General features: G+C 44.1%; 1 protein-coding gene across 1 annotated transcript in view; it reads left to right on the forward strand.

Moving 5' to 3' along the window:
- LOC137917696 (intermembrane lipid transfer protein VPS13B-like) overlaps positions 1 to 19,615 on the forward strand; it is a 303,427-nt gene that overhangs the window by 116,756 nt on the left and 167,056 nt on the right. Inside the window, exons 20-21 of the mRNA XM_068760421.1 lie at positions 8,098 to 8,207; positions 11,512 to 11,644. Coding sequence (XP_068616522.1) covers positions 8,098 to 8,207; positions 11,512 to 11,644 — 243 coding nt within the window. The remainder of the gene's footprint in view (positions 1 to 8,097; positions 8,208 to 11,511; positions 11,645 to 19,615) is intronic.

A 19,615-nucleotide genomic window follows, 5' to 3' on the forward strand; every position in this document is an offset into this window, starting at 1 on the left:
AAGATAGCAGCTGGAATTGTCCATAATCAAGGCTTCTTGGGTTTCAGCTGCGGCACAGGCACCGATTGTGCAGTGTCTGTTTGTCTTTTCAACACCATGCGAGTTGATGTGGATTTATGAGGGCGAGGAACCAGCTAGAAAGGAAGGGGGGGGGTTATGGAGTCTCTTATCAACATATGGAGTCAAGAGTGCTGCTGTGCTTCCGCTTCAAACCCCTCATCTGGACTCATTCCTCATTATGTGTGCCTGAGACGTGCATAAGTCCATCCAGTCATCCATTTTTTTGTAGATGAAAAGATTACCAATCATGTGTGTGTGTATATATATACAGTATATACCGTATTTTCCGGATTATAAGTCGCGGTTTTTTTCATAGTTTGGTCGGGGGTGCGACTTATAAATCGGAGCGACTTATATATGCTTTTTTTTACAAAATCTGTGAGCTCAGAGACAGTAGCCTACACATTTCTATAACAGGTGTTACAGGGAACTCTGTGACCCGTCAGAATCTGTCGCGGTTTCTGGAGGTTCAGAGTTATCTGTCACGCCTGTTATCTAAAAACACAAATTAGAAGGGCTGATTGAAAATGGCGCCGAAAAGAAAGTCATAGTCCGCGGCTTACAAGCTTCAGATAGTGAAATATGGAGCCGAAAACGGCAATCGAGCAGCAGAAAGAAAGTTTGGAGTGAGCGAAAAACTTGTAAGGGACTGGCGAAAAGCGGAGGTTACGCTTACTGAAATGAAGAAAACAAAGAAAGCTAATCGCGGGCGACATGCTAGGTGGCCGCAGTTGGAGGAACGAGTTCACGCATGGGTGCTTGAACAACGTGCTGCTGGGAGAGGTTTGTCAACGGTGCAGTTGCGTCTCCACGCCCAGGTGGTTGCCAGGGCGGTGAATATAAACGGCTTTGCGGGAGGACCTTCTTGGTGTTACCGCTTCATGCAGCGCAAACGCCTCTCTATCAGAGCTAGGACGACACTGTCCCAAAAACTGCCAGCGGACTTCCAAGCCAAGGTTGACAGTTTCCGCGCGTTCATTGAAAAGCATGTAAGTGATCACAACGTGACACCGGATCATATTATTAACATGGACGAGGTCCCCCTCACTTTTGACATCCCCATGGGCCGAAGTGTTGCAGAGAAAGGGCAAAAAAGTGTGAATATCGTTACAACTGGTCATGAGAGATCACACTTCACAGTGGTGCTGGCATGTTGTGGAGACGGATCAAAACTGCCACCGATGGTCATTTTCAAATGAAAAACCATGCCAAAAATCCAATCCTCCTCAGTTGCAGTCGCCGTGGACGAGAAAGGGTGGATTGATCAAGAAATGATGAACTTGTGGCTTACAAAGTGCTACAATAAGCGACCGGATGGCTTCTTTAGAGCACGCAAAGCTCTGCTTGTGATGGATAGCATGAGAGCGCACATCACACCACAGTTAAAAAATAAATTAAAAGTTTTCAACTCCATACCTGCCATCATCCCTGGAGGCTTAACCAAAATACTCCAGCCACTTGATATCTCCGTGAATAGGAGCTTTAAGTCAGTTTTGCGTAACCTGTGGGAGCAGTGGATGACGGATGGAGAGCACAGCTTCACGGCAACCGGGAGAATGCGCCATGCAACTTTCCTGGAAGTCATTGAATGGATCGACAAAGCATGGGCTTCAGTGACAACCGCAACCATCCTGTCGGGATTCAGAAAGGCTGGAATAATTGGAACTGCAACTGACGACGAGTCTGATGTAAGCGACGTAGAAGAGGAAGCGGCGTCTTGTCTACCTGCCGAGTTGGGGGAGTTGTTCAAAAGTGACACCGAGGATGAAGATTTCCTTGGATTTCGTGATTCGGAGTAAAACCTGATATTTTGGTAAACGTGTTAGCATGTTCTTTGTGCTATATGTTGTTTGGTGTTGGATTTTATCAAATAAATTTTCCCCAAAAATGCGACTTATCCTCCAGTGCGACCTATATATGTTTTTTTCTTCTTAATTATGCATTTTTTGGCTGGTGCGACCTACAATCCGGAGCGACGTATAATCCAAAAAATACGGTATATATATTAGAGCAGAGCTATTTTATCGATTCTGCGATGTATATTTTGTTTACCCAGAGAGTATCGACTTTTCAGCAACGAGCATCGATACGTTAAACCCCATTCAAATTCCCCCCCATGTCCCGCACTTTGCATCAAGAGCAATTATGTCTGCCAGTCGCTGTAGAGAATTTCTAGCAAGTTACTCTTCCGGTCAGAGCAGAGCGACTCAGGAGAATGGCGCCGAGTATAAATCCAGCGCCTGCAGGCTTAAAAGCAGACGTGTGGGAGCATTTCGGGTTTAAAAACAAAAAGGAAAGTGACGATTTAGACAGAAAAATATGGCGGTTTGCAAGCTGCGTCACACAAACGTGAAGTTTCTATTCCTGAACAAAAATCTGAAGACAATGTAGATCACTTGGTGTACAGTTATGTGGAGAAGAGGTTTCCTGTTTATGGTTCACTGGTTGGTCAGCGTGACCTCTTACAGGCCTTAGGCTACTCTGCTAAGATGGGTACATTTTAATTATTGGCTGCCATGGTTTATTTTTACTTAACCTGGTGGCTAGACTGGCTCCTAGCAACCTCATATGTTCAGTATCAAGCTACAGAAGCTGCCAAAGAAGCCACTCAAAAATCTTGTAAGCTACAATTTGCACTGACTGTTTAATTAAATTAAACACATTTTCTTACCCCATCTTTGATTCATTTTGTCCAGTATTTGCGAGCTGCCAGCTAGAGCCATATATTGTGTAATTGATGCTTTCAGTTCAATTAATTCAATCCAAGTCACTGGAACACTCACAAGATGTCACCAAAATCACTGTCTCTCTTAAATCCTTCAAAACATGATACAAGTTTATCGAATCGTATCGTGAGCTGAATATCGTATCGCTACAGCCCTAATATATATATATATATATATATATACACACACACACACAGGGGAACTAGGGACCTCAGCCCTACTGGAATAGATCTGTCGGTGGTTGAGATTCAGCCATGTGCTACTGCATACATAACCATGTTGACGTGTACACATTCTGTTTTGTATACTCGCATTTATACAATTTGTAGTGTATGTAGTGCATGTTCCTGACAATCATGTAACACAGACACATGAGCTGTTGCTCATCCAGACTTGCCTGTATGTGAAATATCTGTTTCACAGAGCTTTGAATGTATGGAGCTTTACTGACGTCATCCCATAAATCACATAGATCCATGGCCAAATTCGGAGGCCCCCCCACTTATCAAGGAGATGGAACTTAAAACTCTCTCTTCATGCCGTCTTTTTTTGTTTTGTTTCTGTGAGCAGGCTGTCTCTGTCTTTCTCTCTACGTCTGTGTCTGCCTCTACGACTCCATTTTTGTTGTCTTTTCACTGACTGGAAATTAGTGTGACTGTGCCCCACGGCCATCGTCAACCTTTATGAGGTCGGTGCAACCTGTCAGCTGTAGGCTACTGAAGTTAGGCCATGTGGAACAACACACACACACACATGTGCAGAGTTGTGTGGGCCCAGAGTGAGAGCAGGCTTTCCGTAGACCAGGATCTGTTTCAAGTCCGACCTGCCTGTTCTTCCTGAGGCCCTGGGCTCCTGTGGCGCTGTGACCCAGCCTGGAGCAATGGTGTGTGTTTACTGTCCTAAAGCACGCACCAAGGAATACACAAAGAAACACTTTCTTACCATCACATACACACATGTAGACACTTAACATAAACTGCACTCACCCACACACAGGCAAATCCTTTTGCAGTGGTGTCAACTGCTTCAGCTCTTTCTTTCTCTAAAATGCACACACATTCATAGTCACAGACACTGAAACACACACACACAGACACACACCAGTAGAACACCTGTCGGGCTGCTCGGCTCGGTCCAGGACACCTTCAAGTCATGAGCTCATCGGAAAAGCAATTAAAGGCAGCGTAGGCCCCGCACGCTGGCGTAATGTTTTGTTTTGCTACTTGGCTTCGAAATTAACCAAACCTGTCAGAAGTCATCTGGCTGACGTGGGCTGGATTATATTTATTTATTTTCTATCGGTAAAGCTGGACGTAGGGTCCCAGCGCTGCCTCGCGTCCAACAATGAAGCGATTCTGAGAGGATGATTAGCTGGCTGGGACGAGAATCCGTTCCCCCCCCCCCATCTACCTGGGGGGTGGAACGGGAGGGCCTCCCGCCTCTATTTGCCCGTCTGTAACTCTGGTGGTTAGGTTGTGACCCTGTAGTTGGGAGGTCGTGCCCTTTGTAACCCCAATCAGGGCCTTGGTCTCCACTGTGGGACTTGGTTTTGAACTTGCCCTGACCTAACCGCTCCCAGTTTATTGAATTTCACGCTTGCAGTGACTGAACGAAATCCGATTTTGCATTGATAAATGCCAATGGATAAATGACATAACCTGATAACAAAGACAATGTGCAGTTTGAACGATGTTTGGCTGTTAGCCCCCCCCCCCCCCCCCCGTTTGGTCAGCCATGGCCTTAGGCTCTCAGCAGCCTGATGTCACTCAGTCATAAAATAACACCAGTAGTCCCACTCTCTTTTAACTCTACTGGTCTTAAGCCACTGAAGAAACAAAAAACACCTTTGACGTTAATAGGCACACTGTGGGTGAGTCAAGGTGAAGTGTGTCTTCACAGAGGCCTGCATGTGTTGGTGCACGCTGCGGCGTTTAGCGTCTCTGCCGCTGAGCAGAGTTCTGCTGTTTTCTTGAGGAACCATTTAGGGCGGAAGAAAAACATTTCTGTTATCATTGTCATCAAATTCTGTAATTACCCAAATGCCCACCCTGTTAGAGCAGAGAAAACCAACAGCTAGCCTGCTGCCGAGGTCGCCCTCTGAGCATAGCCGGCTGCTTCATGGTGCTGCGTGCTTCAAAGGAGGTGTCACTCTCGGCCAGTTATGTCAACACAGCGATGAAACAAGAAAACACGGCGGATGGCGAAGCCTTGCTCTTCAAAGTCCCGAAAGCCGGGCCAACTCCTGTGTTGTTTCTGGGTCACCGTCAGACTGGCAGCGAGCGATCGAGAGAGAGAGAGAGAGAAGATTGTTTGCTCTGTTAATCTAGGAGAGAGCTTTTTGAGTGATGCTGCGATGGATCAAAATGGTCATGGTTGTCATTGACAGAAACCAAACAGACGTGACACACGGCGGCAAAGAAAGATGACAGCTGCTGGCACGGCACTTTGAGCATCGATGATACACTTGCCAATTACTTCAGCTTATTTGGTTACTTAAGCAACCAACCTACTTGACTTAAATGTACTCAACAAGTCCTTGTCATTCATCACCATCCATGATGAGATTATTTTATTTGGATGGAAACTTGCATGTTTGGTTTTTTTTGTTTTGTTTAATCACTTTGTTAATGGTGGTGACCAAGCTTTGGCGCTGCAGAGCATCCACCTTTCTTATGGTATTCTAAGAGGACATGGGATGCAGAGAAGCCACTTTACATTTTCTTTGTGACTGCCCCACCCTCAGAAGGAAGAGTTGTGCCTTTCCAAAGTGAAGTTGAGTTTCTTATTTTACTAAATACTGTTTGCCGCACTGCTTCAGCATTCTCCTTAACGACTGAAGGACAGGGTTTGTCTCAATATGCAGAGGACACCCTAAAACCAACATGACAGGACAGGTCGTGCAGCATCTCCAAAAGCCTTGAGAGCCCAAATCACTTTGAGAATATGATATTTGCACCTTCATTTATGCTGGACTCTCCGTAAGTAGCCTGAGAGCTAGACAGGCTTGAACACACGTGCATTCACTGCAAGATGGTCCTGCAATTGCTTCAAATAGCTGATACCAGATGTATTTAAATGTTAGCCTCAATGTTCTCCATTTCCTGTGATGTTGTCTATAATCTGTGTTTGAGCAAAGCTCACCTATTTTGGTTGATCTCCTCAAGCAGCACATGTGTACACATCTGCACTTTCTTCAGTTTCTGATGTCTGGGCTTCTTGAGGCTGAGATTATGCTGTGCACCGCGTTTGGAGGTGGATTGTGTTCGTCATCTTCTTCGGCTGTTCAGGAGAACGCAGAAGGACCAGCGTTAAATACATGTTTTGTGGACTGAGAAACTTCATTTGGCATTCCATCAGCATGGGCTTGAGAAGATAATGACTCAAATTACATTTTTGCTCACTTTTAAGGTGTATTGGCTTTAATGCATATTGTGCAAAGACCACAGCAGAGCTGCTGTAGCTGAAAGAGGTATCTGAAATGAGGCATTTTATATCTTTATTTGCTCATTTATCTCTGTAATAACTGTTAAATCAAACAAGCCGTTCTCCTGAGTTATATCTTTTATTACGCTATGACTCATTTCTGCTGAATGTGCTCTGTCGGGCTCAAGTGCTTCCATTTGACCACAATTTAGGGTCAATTTATTGAACCTATCTTCACGACTCAGCCCATTCCCAGCCCTTTTGGTTCTGCGCTGCTCTGAGCTACGATGAAACCACTTGAAGCAGGGCCCCGGCAGTACAGCCACAGCCAAAGCCTATTAAGCAGCCACACTGCGGTATGGGAGTTCAAGCCACAGGGCTGAGGTTATGAATCCTCGTCAGGAAGAGGGGAGAGAGGTGGATGGATGATGATGATGATGATTGAGGGTGGAGGTACGGTTTCAGAAGGAAGGGTAAAGAGGGGTGAAAGAGGATAAATGGAGGGGCTAGAGGTGGGGACGTGACAGAGGGACCGGGAGGGCGAGAACACAGATTGTAACAGAGATGTAGAGATGAAGGATGCGAGTGAAGATTTGATTAAGGCAGGGTTTCAGAGGGGAACAGAAATATATCCAGTAAGGCTGTGGTTATAGTCGGAGAAGGTGTCGCTGGCTAGGGAATTGGCGAGGCGACGGAGGTGACGGAAACTGGAGAATGTAGATAGAGGAAGCCAGAGATGAATAAATAAAAATCACTTTAACTCGACGCAGTCAAGGAGTTAAATGTTGCCAAAAGCACAAGCCACAGTCCAAGATGCACATTCAGAAACGACTGCTGCTGTGTGCATGCATGATGTAGCATCACACTGCGAATGCACACACATTTGACATTGCTGATGCAAACATTTTTCAATTCGGTTGAGCTTTAAGTTGCTTTTCACAGATTTACACACACACACACACACACACAGACCTACATAAACACACACACAGGCCACAAATCACTAAACCTTGTAAAATGTTGAGCAAATTAGAGCTGTTTTATTTGCGTTGTTCTCAGAACAATGCAGGAGGGAGTAATTGCTGCCAAGCTGCGGGGCCAATGAGCAGAAATGTGTGTGTGTGTGTGTGTGTGTGTTGAGGTAGAGTTTGTCATTATGCTTTGTGCATGCTTAAAAGGCACTAAAATGTACAGTAATGCAACAAGCAATCTGGATTTATATGAGGTCAAACACACACACACACACACACACACATTCCCACATCCAGTCTGGCACACACAAGGCTTCGCCTCGGGGTCTGAAACAGAAGACCAGGGTCCTGTCCAAAGCTCCATTAAAATGTCCAAAGTCCTTCTGGAGCTGAAACATCCTTCTATCGTCATGCTGGGACATTCCACGGCACGCCAGAGGCCCCGCGCTAATCCCGCCGGCATGGGAATCATTATTGATAGGATCCTAACGCATTACCTCAGGGCCTGCAAATTGTTGGTAAAGATTATTATTTAAGCGTAAACCTAAACCCGGAGAAAGTCTCTAGTTTCATAGAAATGTATCAAAAGAAAATGTTATTCTTGGCTTAATGTGTTACCACTTTGAACAGCACAAGTGAAACAAACTGTGCTCCTCGTGCCCGATGCCAACCAGCAGGTCATTGTGAAGCAGGGTAAACTGTGCAGGAGTACAAATCTGCCGCTCTCTTTGGGCAGATTTAATCACCTCCACTCGTCGGTTAGCAGCGTGCATTGATTTCAGCATTCCATATTGATCTTTCTTGATAGAAACGATCCACAGCTTTGGGGCATTTTGTCTGTGCATGTTCAGCTCCCGTTTTCGACAGTAGTTCTGTGTATCTGCTGATGTCTCTGGTTGTGTTTTTGTGCTGCCCAGGTGGAGTCCTGCTGGCTAGTGTCCAGGGCGTCGCAGTCAACGTGGACCCAATCTTCTGCTCATGGCTGCTGTTCCAGCCTCATAAAGGAAGCAGCAGGCAGCAGCAACAGGTACCCGATCCTCTTTCTGTCAGCTCCCCTTCTCAGTCTTCTGCTCCAACGTTTGCTTTTGAAGTTTTCATGGTTTACTAATAATTTGTATTAATAAAGTACTTGTATCAGTAAAGCAGCATTTTTCTTTCCTCTTGTAATCATTCCAAGTTGCTCCGGATGAGAGCCTGGGGCCAATGAAATTGTCCCTCTCCTTTCTCCCTCCTGCAGTCTTTCCCGGCTACCCTTTTCCATTCTGCTCTGCTCTCTATCTCCCATCCAGTCTCTCTCTACTTATTTGGCAGGGGTCATGGTGATGGTTATGGACATTGAGTGCTCTGTGCCCACACTGCACAAACGCACGCATGCAGCCATGCTCAGTCTGGTTGCCTGGAATATAGCCCAGGTTCAGAATAAAGAAACACATTACTATATATATAAGTATCATATTATAATATGATACTGTAGCTCCTGTAGTTTGGATGGCCGGTCTGTGTGCGTGTGTCTCAGAGAGAGTTGATAGCGCCAACCTCTTACGCTGCAGGTTGTTAATGTACTGAGGTAAACAGTGTTATGAGTTGATCATGAGTGTGTGTGGAGACGCTGCTACATATGTATGAGCTGGGAGTGTCTTTGTAGGTTCTCAGTCATCCAGGTTGAGGTAAATCACGAAGAGCCAAACGGAAGAATCAACTGGACTTGTTCAAGTTTGATTGAAGACATTTCACTTCTCATCCAAGAGGCTTCTTCAGTTCTAAATGACTGGTAGAGAGTCCAGATACTTAGACTCTTGTTGGAGCAGAAAACAAAGAAAGGGCCGAAACCGCCAAGAAAATAACACTCATCGGGAGCCATTAGCATCCATAAGGTGAAGGGCCCTTGTCTCCGCCCACTCAGGTGAGCTGTTATGTTGAGCTGGCTCAGGATTGTGGATTTTGGGGACAGAGAGACGGAATTCTTTCCGTAATACTGTTCGAAAACCGAAGCTATATTTCCCATAAGGAATAATGGGAATGGGATGAATCCGTTCCTGCGCACCAGATAAATGCCCATTTCCATGCCTACAGTTATATTAATATGTAACTACATGTATTTAAACAACAGAAAACACATAAGAGTGTAAAAAGTACGAAAAATAAAAGCATAATAAAAGTTAATTCAACACAATTCTATATCATTTACTCGTTTTGGCTGCGGTGTCGGGTAGACTCCGCCTTCATCCGCGTGTCTTCGGTTCGCTCCGGCTCCACTCGTGTTCGAACTCTGAAAATCTGTTTGACTTCCGAAGCATATTAACTCATTCAGTACCAGCCGTTGACAGCTCTTCCAAACGGTTTTTGCGTATTTTGCCATATATTTTAAGACCCACAGAAGATTATGTAATATGACTGCGCAAACACCGAACCTACCAAATGAAAGATTCAAGTGTCGTCTTTCATCAGGAAAAATAACCGTGCTCCTACCGTTCTGGAGTTACGCACTGGAAGGTGTGGATTTATTTGGACTTGTATGTTTCAGTGTAGAATGAGTTAAGCTCCATTTTCTGATCATTTATGTGTTCTTATGAGGACATCCACTTCAGCTGCCAGGAAAGGTCACTTTGCAAGGCCTGACTTGTTTGGCAAGGCCTTCATCTGAAGGCCAGGCGGCAGCCTGTGAAGGACAGAAGAGAGGACCCTGATAGGTCCGGTCAGATTGACAGGAACGATTGAGCAAGGAGGCGCTCAGGGAAGAACAAAAAACAGTGTGCAGCAAAATTCTGAGTTTAGTTGGAGGTGGAAAGGTTGTGAAAGAGAAATCACAAATAACAGCGAGCGGAGGCATGATGGTGTGAGGCAGACGACAAGGGTAGAAGCAGGTGAAATGGAACATGTGCAGGGAAAAATAAAAACGGGGGGAAGTGGGGTTGTGCAGGAGGAGTATGGAACAGAGAGGAGACAGCAGCAATGGGAAAGCACTGCAGCATCGAGAATGAGCAAAGAAAGAACAGGGAGGTTGAATTAAAAGAAAACTGAGACGACCAGAGCGAGCGGGAAACACGGGAGAAATCAGAGACGAGGGAGATGGTTGGGGAAATGCGTCATGAAGAGAAAGGGAATAAGATTCAAATAAGAAGGCTGAGAAGTAACCCCAAGTGTGTGTGGCAGGAGTTAGCTCATACTATGTCATCTCTCAGGAATGAACAAGGTACCTGCATTGGATATCCAGCTGTTGCCAAGCACATACCTTCCATAGACTCTATGAAGTGGGATTTTTCTTTTTCTTCTGTCTGCCTCACAATATGTTGGATTTCTGTGTGTTTTGTAAGTTGCTTAAGGATTTGTTTGTTGCAATAGTCATTTATTTTATTTTTATTTTGAGCATTCTCTCAAGTCGTTCACAGGGTTGAATGTTATATTCCAGTCAAGCCCGAGCTGTGAAACTAAAATACCGGCCGACAGTATTTCACTCAGTCTTTTAAAGGATTTGGCACCAAACCTCAGTCAGTAGTTTCATGTACTAATGTAATTTGGGGACTGATTCTCAGTGTTACCACAACCAGCCTTTGGTTCTCGACAACTCTGTGTGTGTGTGTGTGTGTGTCTTCACACAGATTCAAATCTGTGGCCTTGTGCAACTGTATTATAGCCTTATGCTAATGGGGTTTCCCTATTTCTGACCAACCATCCACTCTTCTCTTTCATCCATCTTACTGCCAGCATGTGTGTGTGTGTGTGTGTGTGTGTGTGTGTGTGTTTGGACTACCAGCAGCATGGGAGACTGCTCAAGAAAACAAGGAGCAGTCACTCCTCCTTATTGGTCTTGGAGCTCTCTGTCGTGTTCCATTGATTGTTTTCGTTTTTTTCTTTTGTCTTCCTCACTTTGCCTCCTCTTCCTGCTTGGAATATAACACAGAACGTTGTGAGGCCCAACCACACAGAGACTCATCTCTCCAGTCACACCTGCTTAAAACAATGATTTGGAGAAGCATTACAGCATCAAAACCGTGTTTTACACCTGTGCTGTGCAGCTTTGTGTGCACTTAACCTAAAAAGCAGTGTGACTCTAACGAAAAGGTCAGCAGTTTATTTGCTGATGATGCATTCCTAGTTGCGTATCTCTGACTTTTTGAGGATATCTCAAAGGCATAATCATACCAACATAAAGCTATGCTGGTGCAGCACATGGACATTCCTGATAAATATGGGCTCTTAAATGATAAACGGCTGCTCTTTTTAGCTGGTGTCTGAATGCATATTCAGTGGAAACGCGTTCACTTCCAATCAAACATGTTTCCTTTGCTTTTGGTTCACATGTGCTCAATCAGACTGAAATATGATTTCAGGCTCCAAGTCCAGTTCCTTCGGCCAAGAGGAGAGAAGACGACGTGTCGGTAGGAAGCACACCACTGGCCAAACAGCTGTCCAATCAGGCTTCAGATTACGCCAGCAGCCCAGTCAAAACCAAAACTGTGACAGGTAAGGTTGACAAACCCCTGGTGAGCAGCACACATGATGTTAATAAGTGTGAGTGAACATCATGCAGCGATTGCCACTGTTCCTGTCTTAAAGGATTTGATCTTACGGTAGTGAAATAACAACAATATGCTGTTTTTAACCGTGTTTCCATGCAATGAATCCATGCCACTGTGCTGTTACATAACACCTTACAGCTTACTAACACCAGAGTGAACCCATTCCTCTGAGGACGTCACATATCCGAGCATGGCCGTCTCTGTTTTCCCCTTCTGCTAGTAATGCTGTGGGCTTTGGATGCCCAGAATAGATGAGTGGCTTGGCTGTGTGAAGACTTTATCTATGCCAGTTTTCCATTCTGAGATCTTCCCCTAGTTCAGGGCAAAAAACAAAACAAAACCCACACACAGGCAGGTAGATTAATACATACACACACCTGCACATGCCATACGTTTGTGTAGCATAGTTGGTGTCCCTCCTTTGCTACGTTCCACAGTTTTCCAAACCAATCCCATCTCTAAGTAGGAATCTCTGAGCCCTTTGCACTCTGATGGATAGATCGGAGAAACAGAGAAGGGGAGGGCAGATATGAGCGAGAAAGGAGGCTGTTTCTGAACTTGCCACTAACTGCTTGTGTTAGTGTGAGAATCCCACAGTGAAGCACATGAACATGTATCCCATTATTTACTGACATCATTGATTCATCAGCGATTGCACAGATGGTGTATTGGGATGTTGTGTGATGATAGAATGCTCCCTGAAGCACATGCAGCTTCTTTACAGCACCCTTCCTCAGAGGACGCTTGAAGCGGTCACTGTTTAAGAGCTGCCTGTAACACAACACAGGGCCGTTCTCATACAGATATGGTTCTCATTTCATACTCGCACAGCGTATTTATGAAGCTCCGCCTCCTCTGTCTCAGGTTCCCCGAATATGTATTTCATCAATGTGATCAAATCAGACATCTTGGCCAACTTCATGTAACTGTAATAAATAAATTGATATAGATGAAAATTCTTTCCAGTCTCTGCTGTTTGATTTTCAGTGTTTAGGATCCAGGTCCGCTAACCTCCTGAACGGATGAAACATTCCCTGCCAAAGCATTGCATCGACGAGACAGCAGCGTAAAGAACTCGATTTGTCTCCTTCTGTTTTACATCCCTGGAAAATGTGTTCACAGCAGGATTGGTGGATCCTTATTTGGGATTCGATTATCCTGTAGTTGTAAATAACGCTGAATATGCGTGGAATTCCTCGCTGTCGTGTAATTTGGTAGGAAAAACGATTCTTGGACGTTTGAGTTGGTAAAATAAGTCATTTTCCCCCTGCTTGCTTAAAAATGTACTTAAAGGTCACACCTCACGGTTCCCATCTCTTCTTCTCTTTTTTCAATCATTCTGCACGAATGGATTTTACCACAGCATATGTGCTTCCTCACATCTCTACGGTATATTTGGGGTCATCAGTAAACAGTCAGCCTGGCTCTGATGTGTGCAGCCTCCCGTCCACCAGTGGTCCATCTCTGACCTTCGCCTGTCCTGCCTGTTTTTAATTAATTCCTGTTCTTGCTGTGTGTTTGTCTTCGTGTTTAGATTTTCTTTTCGTTTTTCTCTCTTGCCATCTATTTTCTATTCCGGTTTTGCTGTCTACATTTTTCTGTCATCCTGTCTCCCACACAGGTGTTTGTAAATGAGTGTAAACAGAGCCCTGGCTGGATTTGAGAAGGAACCGATGTCCAATGCATGCATACATTCACATTCACCCGCGTCGTGCTGGCTGCTGAAACGATAAGTGGTCCACACATCTGGCCAAAAAACTGCGTGTGCATGTATGTGAGTTAGGCCTATTTGCATAAGGCGTCTCATGTTTGGCTCCATCAGTAGAGGAGGCTCGAGCCCTTTCCCGTTCATGAAGTGAACAACACATTTGGGGCCGCAGTGGTTTGGGCCTTGGGCAGGGATGTAGAGAAGTCCACCGGTTCAAGTCCCAGCCCGGAAAAAATGAAGAATGTGTGCTGGTGGCTGGAGAGGGGCCAGTTTTACACTCAGAGCAATGCCGAGGTGCCCTTGAGCAAGGCAGCGCCGCCTTCACCCTATGCCCTCTCCGCATGCTCTGGGCCCCCTATGCATATATATGCATGATGTGTGTGCGTGTGGTTGTTTCAAGGGGCCCTTGTACTCGGGTGTAAATGGAACTTCGTTGTTTGCAGTGTAAAAAGTGTAACAATAAAAACTGTTAGAATACGGGCTTTAAGTAACTGGATAGCTTCTCTGGAAAAATGCTGTGGTGTTACAGCACTAGATGTAATGAAAAGCTACAAATTGTTTCTGTGAGCAATCAGAATAAGAAGGCCAGAGGCATTTAGTCCTTGTGGTTTTAATCACGGTGAAACTGAAAGCCTCGCGGCTGCCAGTAGCTCTTGATGGACTGCAGCTCAACACTACAAAGAGGCTTACACGACTGCAGGTACTCTGTTTCCTGTATTCCACTGTATCCGTTTTTGCACAATAATACATCCTTCCTGCAATTAGCTATTGCTTCTCTGGATGCAAAGATGCCATGAAGCCTTGGACCGTGAATGAAGAAGGCAAATGCTCCAAACCTTGCACTAATGGTGATACTTGATCTACTGTTTGAGATGCATAAATGGAATTTCTGTTCCACCTCATTTCTCTTAATAATCCAGTTTCAGTGATTAACTGGGGAATGATAAATGATACACAAACTTGATACACAGAGTGATCTCTCCTGACGTTTGCTTTGCCCTTTGGGTAATAGTTGTGTAACATTGATTTTTCAAGGGCAGATATATTTGCTGAGGCAACTCAGGTGAAACGAATCCACCCAAAAATGAAATTCACATGTTAGTCCAATACTCAGTTTTGCGTGATAGAAACTTTAGAAACCAAGATTGCCCAGCGCTGAAAATCTGAAGGTCATGAGAATAGCAGATGTGGAATTCTGTTGTTGGGGTGGAATTTCCCTTGTAAGGCCTTCCCCCTTTCACCTCATGAGAAGAGCTGCTGACATGTAACATGTTGTGATTGGAATTAGACTCTGTAAAGATGATTTATTAATTGCTTTATCATGTGTGGAGTACACCGTGGATTAGGAGATGGATGTTTAAGCAGGAGGGGGGTGATGGGAGCTCATTCTAAATTCTAAAAAACAGAATAGCAACACTCAGACTCAGCCCTTCAGGCCAGCGTCGCTATTAGTTAATCGTCTTTGCCTTCGGTATTTACACATTGTTGACCGTGAGTTGGACATTAAACTGTCTTCTGCATTTTCTTGTCAGCAGGATGCATTTAATCTCAAAAGCTTAGTGAGTCATCTGATGACTTCCTCAGAATCTATTTGTAATTGCTGGGTGTTTACCCCAGGACATCCGATCCAGCTGTGGAGCTTCAGTTGAATCAATAAGCCATAATGATTTACTAATGGGTAGAGCTGATGCGAATGTAGGCTGCCTCGATGGGCCTTAATCTCATTGATTGTATTGGAGCAAAGTTTTTATGCAAATTAATAATTGCTCTTAGAAATAAATTATGAGGGATATACTTTACTGTACATCTGTACATTTTTCCTGCCACGGACCGGTTTCGTGACGGACAATTTTTCCGCGGACAGGGGGGGTTATTAAATTAAAAATCTTATATTATGCATTTGTAACAACTCTCCATCCACCCATGTTCACGGGAGTTGCTAGAGTCTATCCCAGCTTGCTCTGGGTGAAAGGCAGGGTACACACGTAGACAGACAACCGCTCACACACACACGCGTACACTACGGACAATTTGGAGTAATCAATTCACCTGCATTGCATGTTTTTGGAAGAAACCAGAGAACCAAGAGAAAACACACGCAGTCACGGGGAGAACATACAAACCCCATGCAGATCGACACAGACTCGAACCCGGTACCTTCTAGCTGTGTTAGTTGTGCTGCCCCACAAAGTTTATTACACCAATATATACTTGCGTACTTGTTGAAATGGTGCTCTCAGTATTTGCTTCTGCCCTTCATGTTCACGTTTTTTTCTTTCGTTGGATTCTAAGCTCATATCTTGTAATCCAGGGTTCTTGGTCTCGATGTGCTGAAGCGGTTCAGAAGGCTTTGTTGCCTCGTCTCCGAAGGAGTGGACTTGGTGCAGAGTCAGCTGTAGATGAACCCGTGTTTATGTATGACTCCTGGTTTGTCTGTTTGTTCTTTTCTTGGAGGTTGTCGGCTCCTCTTCTTCCTTCTCAGTTGGCCTTTTCCCCTTCGCAAAGAAGCTCTCCAAAGACGTTTGTTTTTGTGCTCATTTTCGCTAGTTTACGGCTTTATTTTGGTCACTTGACCAAGAAGATTCACAGGCGATTGTTTGGTTTGAGAAAATCCGGCCAGTTTTTCAAAATAAAACACCTGTCAGAATCAACTGAACTTAAACAAATGTGCAGACCGGAAACAAATGTCTCACTGACCGGTGCCGGTCGTAAGTATGGGGGGGGGGGGTTGTAAGCCGCACAGGTTGTAACTCGGATAGTACCTGTATTTGTTTTAATACGCCTTCTAATAAATGTCCAGATATATGACGAGGCTGATTGTAGTTGCGAGTTTATTGGTGTTTCATTTTGAAGGGACTTGGACAGAGTTTGTAATCACTGCATCTGACATCTTATAATCAATCTTCAGTGGTAGTTCTGTGTGAACAGAAGAGGGATGAGCAGGTTGTTTGCCAGTTGTTGTGAAATGCATGGGGAATAAACACAAAAGGCTCGGGCTGCCACTAATCATGATATGGGCAATAACGCTTGTGATTCCGTTGCAAATGAATTTACCACAAATTGATTGTTGAGACTCTAAATCCTCTTTGTGTGTGTGTAGTGCAGCCATTTGTGATCCTCCCTTTGAGCTTCCCCCTGAGTCACTTCGTGAAGAGCTGCTGATTTTAAATATGTTCCAGATTAAGTCTTTAAAGTTACTACTTTTCATCCCACATCAATAGCAATTCCAAATGCCTCGATGCTGCTGTTATTCCCTTGTGGAGGCACAAAGGAAAAGAAGTGCATTCTTCAAAAGGCTCCTTTTGACGCTGCAAGATTTCAGAGCCCAGCATGTGGACCCGAACTGTGGTTTAAAGTGGTCAGAAATATGATTCAACAGTTTACATGTCCAGAGTGTGGTTGTTTTATGAAACGCTGCTATAAGATTAAATGACCCGATGTGCTGGTTGTATGGAATATTGATATTGAGCGGTGTTTTGTTCTGCCTGATTATAAACTGGCGGGAGCATTCTGTGCCGGTTTATAAGCATAGTTTTCCACTGCAGCTATTGATTTCCCCACAGAAATCACCTCAGGGATTTACAGTAAAATCATAATCCACTGAAAGAAAATCATTTTCAGAGTTTTAGCAGTTCAAAGCCTCCTCAGAACAATTGCACTCGCTCCACGTCCCTGCTTCCAATCGGCCATTTGAACGCATGCCTGGCACTTTTATGATGTAAAGAGAGTGTTATGTTGTTTTGTTACCACATTCAGCCTAGCTACAGTTTCGTAGTAATCAAGAGGGGACTTTCCTGCAGGCTGTTGTAAGGTGCCTGTTAATGTGTAGGCAAATGTGCAGAGACACACAGAACCAGTTCACTGTGGATCATTTGCCCCAGAAAGCACTGAGGGCAAGGTGATATCATACTGGGCCTGTGTGGCTGCCCAGCTCCAATCTCTGAGCCCATATCCACTCAACTCCTTCTGGAAACAAAATATTTCATCCTGGCTTTCTTTCTCTCTGGTTTTGGTCACTGCATATGTTAAATATACAGCGTGCATGTTACAAGATACCCCTGACTCTCAGGAGCTGCGTTGGCTTAATTGGTCTTAAGCCAGCTTCACTCATTTGCAAGGTGGTTTTTGTGCAAAAGGTTTTTTGCTATACCCTTGATCGGTTACTGGATACCTGTCAGTTCATTAGACCCTTTATTACTGATTACCTTGTGTTGTCCAAATAAATATTCTGGTTGATATATAAAGGTTGACTTTATTTTTAAAAAGGAAATACAAACCGGATCATTGAACTCTTGTATTTATTTGAATGTGTCTCAGCAACATTGTCATATATATATATATATATATATATTATATTATATCCTTTGAAAACAAGTTGTTTTCTCTCAGTTTGAGGTCCATTTCTGTCTGTTCGCACAATTACACCACAAATTGGTTCACATAAAACTAGCCTCTAAGTGTTTTCTATGTTTGTCCCTAATGAATGTTCTTGTTGGCAGGGCACAGCGTTTCTGATCGAGAGCATCCAACGTCCAAAACCTCTCATTGTTCTGTTACATCGACTACTAATGATCTCACTGACTTTTTTCAATCCTAAAATTAGCTTTTCTGCTCCGAGAACATACATGACTGAGAAACCTATCCAATGGTCTGGCTGTGCTTCTTGAAAGTTGGAATCAGAACTATTGCATTAGTTCCTGTCTGCTATTAGTCAAGATTATGGGATTAGATCTAATGTTGCTGTTTAGTGGGAAGACCAGAAAAATAAATAGAGAAAGGGAAAAGGAAACTTGCATTGTTCATACTCTAAATCTGTAATATCTTGTGTTTGTCAGGTTAATAAAACTTTTCTCACACTGATGGATCTGCTGTGATCACAACTGTAATGCAAAACATTGTCCAAGGAACAGAAACTCCAAGTTTCATGATTGAGAGGCATAAAGTGAAGGAATAGGAAGTGACAAAGATTAGCACGAGGGAAATTAGAAAGGCAATGAAGAGGATGAAGAATGGGAAGGGAGTGGCCCCCGATGACATACCTGTGGCACAACACGGGAGACGTGCAGGAGACGAGTACGGAAGGTGGTGAATACCTGAACTGAACGAGTGAAGCGCGCTCGCAGCGCTCGGCCGTCTAGCGCCAGCATCTGGAAGTTGCTCGTATCTCAAATTTAAGATCGTGTCTCAAAGCAAAATATTGCTCGCAGGTTTGCTCGTATGTCGACGTATTACTACGTGTGTTGTTAGATTTTATTTTCATCCAGACGTATTTAAAACATTTCATGAAAAGCAAATTTTGATTCTTAATACTGCAAAGCTTTATTTTTCTTTGATATTATGATCAGGGTTTATTATGCGTCTACCACGGACCCTTCTCTCTCTCTCTCCCCTGGTCCTCGTGCTCTTTGGTGAAGGGATTTTAAAATTTCTCGACTGTGTGTGTGTGTACACACAAAAGAGTGTGGCTGAATTGTCGTTCTTTTAGACGTAGGTTGGATTAGTGTGAAGGATCGAATGGGTTGAACCCTGGATATATATATATAGTCCGTTTGTGAAGAAATTCGAAATAAAGGAGCAAACTTTTTAAAGACACATTGCTCTCGCCAGACTCTGACCCTCATTCCTCATTTTTTCATGGCGGCTTCAATAACGCCAGAACAAATGGAGTCGCGTAAATATTTAAATAAACAATGACTAGCATCCAAAACAAATAGGCGGGCAGATTTATTAAAGAGACCCGTTTCGGCTGCCGGGCACAGCTGTAAGAGAATATACAACACTTCAACTCACTGTAAACCATTTATAATGGAGAACATACCAGAAAGATAGAGAGCGTCATGGGGAAATGCAGAGATCCCTCGTCGAGGCTGTTTTATGGGTGACTTGCTCAATCACTTGGGACAGACAAATGCATGCTTTGCCATTGTTATTGTTGAAAACGTCACTGTTGTGTTATTAGTGATGTGTTACTGTTGGCCTTTCAGACCGAAAATCGGTGTGTGTGTGTTTTTTGGGTTGTGTGTAAAAATCGCACATTTGTATAAAGTGTAGTTTACACTCTGCAAACTGCCACGGTAGTTCTAATGGGGCCTCTGGGCACTGCATTGTCTCTAATCACTTAACATTTGCTTCAGGCTTCAAAGGCCTAGTTCTTTCACTTTGCTTGGTGATGTTATGAATGATCACCATTAGAATGGTCGAATGTTT

Source organism: Brachionichthys hirsutus, chromosome 3 (genome assembly GCF_040956055.1).
Source record: "Brachionichthys hirsutus isolate HB-005 chromosome 3, CSIRO-AGI_Bhir_v1, whole genome shotgun sequence".
Classification (NCBI taxonomy): Eukaryota; Metazoa; Chordata; class Actinopteri; order Lophiiformes; family Brachionichthyidae; genus Brachionichthys; species Brachionichthys hirsutus.